Consider the following 7,897-nt stretch of genomic DNA (forward strand, 5'->3'; position numbering starts at 1 on the left):
TTTTTTTGGTGACCTTTACGAGAAAGGTAAAAAAAGGCATGCAGGGGGTGTTTGGCTTGGTGTGATTATGGTGTAGGCACTTGGTTTGCAGTATCCAGAGCTGATTCAGGCACATTGAGCCAAACCAGGCCACTTGAACAACATACCTGGTTTTCCAGATGCCCTACTCTCTGGATGATCTGCACCTTAAAGCTCACACACACACTTTGCCTCTGGGGATTGTAAGGAAAAGGAATCTTTATTTCTTCCTTCTATATTTGAACATATATCATGGCAAAATTTCTGCAAGCCTGGAACAAGGGCATGAAATTGCCTTTTCTTGTGCAGCTGCTGTTAATGACTTGAAATCACAAGATAGGTTATCAGCCATCAAAAGCTGTATACACACACATGTGTGTATATATATATATTTCTATATAGTGGGTTTTTTCTGGTTATGTACATGTTAAATAAGATTTATGTTAAATAGCAGAGTATTACTTTGTATCACAAAACCTATTGCAACAGAAGAACCCCAAGGAAACCCACTGAAGAGCTTCACCATCCTTTATAAGAGGCAAGGGGATTGCAGCAGCATCCTCTAGTCCCTGACAGAGCCGCTTTCTGAGGGCAGCCCTTCAGACTTCCTCCACTCCGCCAGGCGCTGCTTGAACCATTTCTGGAGAGAAAGAACAAAGCAGGGACTGAGTGCACTGGGCTGAGCAAAGCCTCCAAATCACTTTCCTAAAGGTGCAGGTGTCAGCACGTGGGACGAGGTGAGGGGAACTCATGGTGCTGCTGCCTTGTAGCAAGGTGCTGTTCCCAGGCAGTGCAGGCAGCCAGGATGGTTGCTCCTGACCGAACAGTCTGGTAACCTACATGTGCACCTCCTTCAAACTCATTTCTCTAGCTCACTTCAGACCTTGACAGCATGGGTGAGTCTTTTTTTTTATTGCTGTGAGCCCAGGTTTTTCTTGCAGAGTAAGAGATTGGCTGAGGAGCTGGATGGTGTCTGTTTAAATGACTGGAGAAGTAAAAAAATCCTTTCCAAGTTCCAAACTTGGAAAATTTGACAGGAATTGAAAGCTCACCTGTTTCAGAAAGCATGAGAGGTATAGCACATTGGCTCTCCAACAAATTTAAGAACAAATCAATTTTTTAAATTGTTTAAAAATTGTCTTAGTTTTAAGGCAATATGCACATCTGTGTTAGCAGCACTTAGCACTATGTCTGCTGTAACTTAGCATCTGGAAGCCTATTCCAAGAGCTGCTGATGCCACTTCAAGACAGACACAATTTAAAATATTAGATAAAATGTATTTGGTTAAAGCAACACTACCTAAGAAGAAAAGAAAGAAAAGAAATACTACTCATGTGCCGGAAGCACAGCTCAGCCTTTTCTTTGGCAATGTGCCTGTGATTCCTTTTGTTGCAGTTCATTTTGTTGCTATATTTGTTCATGGTTATTTTTGAAGCTATTATGCTCCATAATGATACAACCACAGTGCTCTCTATAAGTGCCTCTCACACTCACACTGCCTTTGACCACATCCATACGATTGACAGCCTAGCGTTCTCTCAAAAGTTTCACTTTCTGTCCTAAAGCATAATCTCCTCTTTGCATCTCATCAATACTGAATTTTTTATTAAAATGGCTGCTATTTCTAGAGGATAAAACACTCCAGATGACAGGAGCAATGATTCCCTGTGTTCTACGCAATGCAGGCACTTTGCAGCTCACCACCCCAGTCTTGATCCTGTCCCTAACATGACCTCCATCTCCAGAGCACACTGGATTAGTGGGAAAAGATAGCTATCAGGGAGGATTTTAAGACACCTACAGAGGTGCCCTGGGCATATATGGCCTCTGTTTCCAAGTTGCTGTAGGGGAAAAAAAAGGATTCGTGCCATTTCTATGGAGAAAAAGGTATTTTAGGGGTGCTGCCTCAAACAAGCAGTGATTGATACCTGCCTGTCACCAAAGCACAGTCCACTCCAGCTGAGGACTATGTGTGCAATGGATGCTGTTCCAGCATCTTTCCCCGGGACAGGCTAAATGCTGACATTGCCAATTTGGCTTTGCTGAGGGAGAGCCAGGCTTGGCAGCTCTCTGCAAACCGCTGCTAACTTTCCAGTGGGATGGATTTCTTTTCTATACCCATAAATGCTGCCGTGGGTCTAGTTAACACCTACATCCCAATGAGCTGCACTGCCACCTGAAGGAACTGGGAAGAAGCTGTTTGCTTCTGAATCCCACGGTAGCCTGCAGGTAGCCAGCTGGATCACAGGGCTTGGTGGCATTCCCAGGCAGTGGCAGCCTGTCCCTGTGGAGGGATATTTGGAGGCCTCCATGTCTCCTGGAGAGGCTGACAGACTTGCCTGACATTGGGGCTTTGGGACGCTGAGGGGGGGAAGGTGCACAGCCTGAGCATGTCTCACAGCACATCCTGCAGGAATTGCATCTACCCTCTATCTGTTTTAAAATGACAGCAGTTTCTTCAGACATTAAAACCAGCAGTAGTTTGTGCATCCAAGACTGTCAGAAATAGTTTGGAAGAACAGCATGCACGGGTTGTAAATTGCGGAGCAGAAACACGTGGAGTGCAGGAAGGATGTGGGGTACAGGGAGGTGCTGTGTTGCATTAGAGCTCTCTGGGTGCAGTTAGGATGTGCTGGGGGTTGCAGAGGTGCAGAGGAGACTTGTGGGTGCAGTGAGGAGAGAGCAGGGTGCACGGTGGTGCAGGGAGCGCACTCAGGGAGCACAAGGGGCACAGAGGAGTGCAGGCATGTGGGGGGAGCATGAGAAGGGCAGGGGCTGCTGTAGGAAGCACTGGGGGGACAGACAGGTGTATGCTAGACCAGGGCAGGCAGGAGATGCGGGGCACAGAGGCATGGAGGGGGAGCGGGGCTGGTGCCAGGGGCAGGATGAGGGGCATGCACTCACCAGAGTCTGCTCCTCGGAGAGCCCGGTCTCAGCAGCGATGAGGCACAGTGTGGTGGGGTCAGGATGCTTATTCACCTTGCAGAAGTGGTGTTCCAGGATCTCCAGCTGCTCCTCAGTGGGAATCACTGGCTTTTCCATGGCCATCTCCTCCTGGGGCAGGGCTATGGGGCCAGGCACTGCAGAGAGGGGCTGGTGTCATCGCTCTAGCTGGGAGTGGCCAGTGGGGGCCACACTTGCTGAGCCCCAGATTTGCCATCCGTATCCCCACCAACCTCCCCCCCCCCCGGCCCCAGCGGTGGCCTCTGGCTGCAGCAGGGCTCAACTCCCTTTCCAAAGGCATGCCAGGCAGCTCAGCTGGGAGCACCAGCCCCCAGCAACTCCTGTCTCGTTTCCTCACTGCAGTGAGCATTCCTCACTGCAGTGAGCAGAGCACACGGCAGCAATGCCCAGCGCTGAGCTGTCTCACCATCCTCAGCTGGCAGGAAGCTGCAGGCTGCTCAGCACTCCCCTGGTGCTGTATTTATAGCCAGTGTCACTCCCATGGGAACGATTCCTGTTTACAGCCCTATTTAGGCCTGGGCGTCACTTAGGAGTGATGTCACAGCAATGGGCATGTTCAGGGGGTTAATTTAAAGACATTCATTAGAAAACATTATTTATCCTCTGGGTGAAGGGAGAATATCTGACATCTAAACTAGTGGATGTTGCTTATTTATTTTTCCCCTGCTTCCCAGTGATCAGGCAAGTTTGTGCAAAGGAATGATAAAACAGAGCATACGTGATCTTCTGGGAGCATGGTCTTTGATCCAGAAACCACCCTGTTTCCCCTCCTCAGGATCAGCGTCCTGGTCCTTCTCTTAGCACTGTGGCCGGACATCACATAATGCTGGCCATGAGAAGGTGAGTGCACTGTTTTAAGAAATATTTAATGTTACCACAAACATTAACAGTTTGTCCTATTGCTCCTGAGCATCACTGAACTGGTTAGTTGATTGGTTGGGTTTTGGTGTGCAAGTGTTCAAATCGTCAAGGACTGTACCCAGTGTATGTCTGTTGCTCAAGCACTTGCTGCCTCTGACTGGGGTCAGTCCTAGGTGCTCCCAGCAAAGGCAGTACCAAGAAGCCCACATTTTCCTCCAGAGTTACCCTTGTCTCACTTGTGCTTTGCATAATCTCTGGAAGATTTGCCAAAAGAACAAGCAAAACAAATGCATCTTGGCTAAGTCCCACACCTCTTTTCTGCTCGGCTTCAGGTTTGCTTTCACATGGCAGAGGGTCGAGCTTGCTAATTCAGTCGACTAAAACATGTGGCACTGCCCCCACACAGCATGTACAAGTCCCTTGATGCTGAATCACTGTGGCGTTTTTGAAACCAGGCTGTGGGGCATTGGCAGGGGAGGAGCTGGTTGCAAAATGTGGCCTTTCTTGATCTGCTCTCCTGCTGTCCCAGTTGCCTGGCCCATCTCTGTCAGGTTGGCTGGTTGGTGTTGCTGGTTCTCCAGTGCTGCCAGGAGCCCTTGGCCCTTCTTGGGATTCTTGTGGGCCATCTGCTGCAGACCTGCCCTGCTTTCACACTGCAGTCCAGCTTTTCTTTCCCTTTGGCTCTGGAGTATAATCCTGGAACATCCATCATGCTGCACTCCCACTGCACAGATTTAAACCCAACTGCTTTCTTGGTTGGCTGGTAACTCACCTTTAGGTACCCTGGGGTACTGAATGCCCCAGGGCTTTCTCTTGCTGACAGAACTGCTAGGATGGAGCTCAGCTTCAAAACTGTCTTGCAGCTTGTGAAGAGCCAGGCACAGTGAGAGGCTGGAGAGATCCTCTTCTTTGAACTTTACCTCATAAAACAAAGATCCCCCTGAGCCTCCTCTGCAGAAAGTGCTTTGACTAATAAAAGAATCCTTTGGTATTTGAGTAGGGGCTTATAAATAGACCAGGGCTGGTTGTGAAACAGCCCACTCTGCTTGAGTCACTTGGTAAATACGGATTGTAACACAGAGGTTGTGTAACACTGGAGCACCTCTGAGGGCCATAGAGTGCTGGTAGACAGTACAGACAGTATGACCCACCAGCCCTGGGTGGACGGAGGAAAGACCATCTCTAACCCCAGGGACTGCAAGCCAAGCTGGCCTTGTCTGCGGTGCATTGCAGCTGCCTGGGCTTCCTGGAGCCAGCTCAGTTCAGAGGCATCCATATAGGAAGGGGGCATCATAACTCAGTTCCTCATTCATGTGAGGTAGCAGGAGTCTGCTGAATGCTGCTCACCTACCTTAGATGTTTATAGACCTCTGGAAAAGATGCAGGGGTAGAAGGAGATCCCCTGGACCTGAGGTGCTGCTCTCCAGCACTGTGGCTGCCAAGCTCTCCATGGGGCCAAAATGCAGATGAGGCCAAGCTCAGGCCACAAGTCCTGCCTCTTCTTTTTTCAGCACACAACTGGGCCACCTGCCCTTCCCACAGAAAGCCCAGCCACAAAGGGATCCTCATCACCTCCAGATCATGCATCCAGCCCGGGCCACCAGCAGCAACATGTCTTGGCAGCTCATAAATCAGTGTTTGCAGCCTGCTGCATTCATGTGCATTGATGTGAGTGCATGGATTTGAATAGGGAGCCCATGCTTCACCTTTCATGTTTCACCTGCACAGCTTTTTCTGCTTCTGATTATCTCCAGGTTCCTGAGGCATTTCCCCACAGGACACAGTATCTTCTACCTGCTGGCAGCTCAGGGTGCCCCAGCATGTGGGATGTGATGCCTGATGGCTTTTCTTATGTCCCCTCTACCCCTGCTCTGGAAGGAGTACAGTTTTTACCTCTCAGGGTTGTGAGATGGGTTTCAGGAAAAGGCAAAAACCCTGGGGCTCCTGGAGGGCTTTGCAGGTCTCCCCACATCGCTCTACTATGTCCTGGAGGCTTTCAGGAGCCAGGTGACCCCTGTGCAGCATATGGCCTCTAGCACTTGGCACCTCCTGGATGCTAAATTTGTAGGTATATAACATGACTTGAGGGCACCAGGAGTGCCTAAATGGCCAGACTGGCCCTACTGAGACCACTAATCACCTGCCCACTACTTAAATGAAGCCTCATTTAAGCCCAGGCATGCAGCTGGGCTTCAGGCTGTCCAACATCTCTCCCTGGACAGGAAAGGTGATTGTCTCACATTTCTTTAAGCCTGGCAGAAATATGGAGACTCACAGCTGTTTGGCTTAGCTGCTGAAAAACACCACTTCTTACTGCTTTTTTCTCCTAAATTTTTGACAACATTAAAAAAAATGCTTTTTCAGTGCAAGGAATGTTAGCCATTCAGCAGGGCCGTGGGGCTGCAGTTGTTATTCAGCTGGGGTTTACTCACCCAGGCAGAAATGACAATGCCAGATGCACTGTCACAGGGAAGCCACCACACCTGCTCTGTCCTAAGCGTCAAGCTAAGGACTCCTGGGGAATTCATGCTTGGCTCTGACTGTTGTGGTTTTAGGTAGAGCGATGTGAGAGCAGAAGCTTGCAAGTGGGCCTGGGCTGTGGGCAGCTCCAGCCAGCATTGCTATGTACATGACAGCACCTGGTGCTCTTAGTGTGGCTGATAGGGCATTAAAATGCACCTCCAGGGCCATTTTGAAGTGAGCAGACAAAAGGTAATGGCTGATGGACACAAGTTGCAGCAAGAGAAAGTCTTATTATAAATATATAGTACTCTGCCCATGTCCTGTGGTTGCACTCAACTCCCCAGAAACACCCTGGGGTTACTAGCAGGACTCCTAGCTCTGGCCTGAAATGGGCAAGGACATCTTTCTGTGTCCCAGCATGCTTGTCCAGCACTGCTAGTGCAGTCAGCATTTACAATCCTGGCAGAAATCTGCCACTTTTCCAGAAAAGACACGATCTCTGTTTGCTCAGCTTTGCTTTTTTGAACAGTAGTCACAATAGCTGGCTGGCTGTGCAGCTTTCTAACGATTTACTGCACCCAAAGCTCCTGGAAATCTCTCTGAGCAGTAGCTCCTGCCAAGCTGATGGGACTCCATAGCCTCTGCTGGGCTTCTTGACCCTCTCCCAGTGCTCCCACTGTCAGGCTGGGATGTGACTGGAGGCATCTGCATCTGGTTTTAGCTTGCAGCTATTTCCTGCCACTGCAGGGATCAAAATAGCAGTTCTCAATGCAAACGAGCCCTCTTACCCTCCCTTGTTCTGCTGCAGAGCCGTGTCCTGTCCTAAGCTTTGCTCATCTCCTGCTGCGGGGTGGCTGTGGATAACATCAGCCAGCATGGCGCACAGGATAAGGTGGGACAGAGGCTTTAAAAATAAACCGGGCCCTGCCATAAATAAGGAAAAAACACCTGTCATGCATCCTGTAAACTACCCGTCCAGTCTTTTAGAAGATAATATCGGATAGGAACAAAGCAAACAGGAGCACAGCAGCTGCTGCAGCAGAGGCAGGACGCCGTGGTGGCCCTGCCTGGGGTCTCTCTTCTGCCTGCCCCGGGCATGAGCCCTCCTGCCCTGCTGGGTGCAGCTCCGACCTCCTCAGCATCAGTACTCACAGGGGAGCTCCTGCCTCCATACCCCATCCCCAACTGCAAACCCACCCCAGCAGCCCGGCTCAAAGCCTGTGCTTACCTGCAGCTGGCAGGGACCAGAGGTGTGTAAAACAAGAACCCCGCAGGTCTTCGGGTGACTGCTTAAGTATCTGCGTGTGTGTTTGACAGGCGGGGACCTGAAAAACCTGCCGCAAATCACAGGAGCTGCCGGGCTCCACAGCCGCTCTCTGGGCTGGTAATTCAGGTTTGGCACCCGCTCCCTTTGGCAGGGCTCCCCGCGCTCCGCGGCCGTGCGCTCCGCGGGCTCTCGGTGCCCGGCGGCCGTCGGGGCGCGTCCCGCCGCGCTCGGGGCCCCGGCCGGGGCTGCTTCCTGCGGGGCTACAGGAAAGGTGCCGGCGGGGTGCGGCGGAAACTGCGCTTCGTGCGGCGGAGCCGCGGCCG

General features: G+C 50.9%; 1 protein-coding gene across 2 annotated transcripts; it reads right to left on the minus strand.

Moving 5' to 3' along the window:
* Positions 1-219: 219 nt before the first annotated feature.
* Positions 220-7,627, minus strand: HOPX (HOP homeobox). 2 transcript variants are annotated; one of them, XM_054295557.1, is made up of 3 exons: positions 7,536-7,627; positions 2,924-3,099; positions 220-658 (listed from the first exon to the last, which is right to left on the minus strand). In XM_054295557.1, exons 2-3 carry the CDS (start codon positions 3,065-3,067, stop codon positions 581-583), a joined length of 222 nt encoding a protein of 73 aa, XP_054151532.1. In that variant the 5' UTR covers positions 3,068-3,099; positions 7,536-7,627; the 3' UTR covers positions 220-580. The 2 variants fall into 2 exon arrangements, with proteins under 2 accessions (XP_054151532.1, XP_054151531.1); XM_054295556.1 differs by lacking the exon at positions 7,536-7,627 and adding an exon at positions 3,390-3,485.
* Positions 7,628-7,897: the final 270 nt, after the last annotated feature.

This window comes from Melozone crissalis, unplaced genomic scaffold (genome assembly GCF_028551555.1).
Source record: "Melozone crissalis strain CALT ecotype California unplaced genomic scaffold, PUWL_Pcris_2 ptg000006l_1, whole genome shotgun sequence".
In the NCBI taxonomy this organism is placed as follows: domain Eukaryota; kingdom Metazoa; phylum Chordata; class Aves; order Passeriformes; family Passerellidae; genus Melozone; species Melozone crissalis.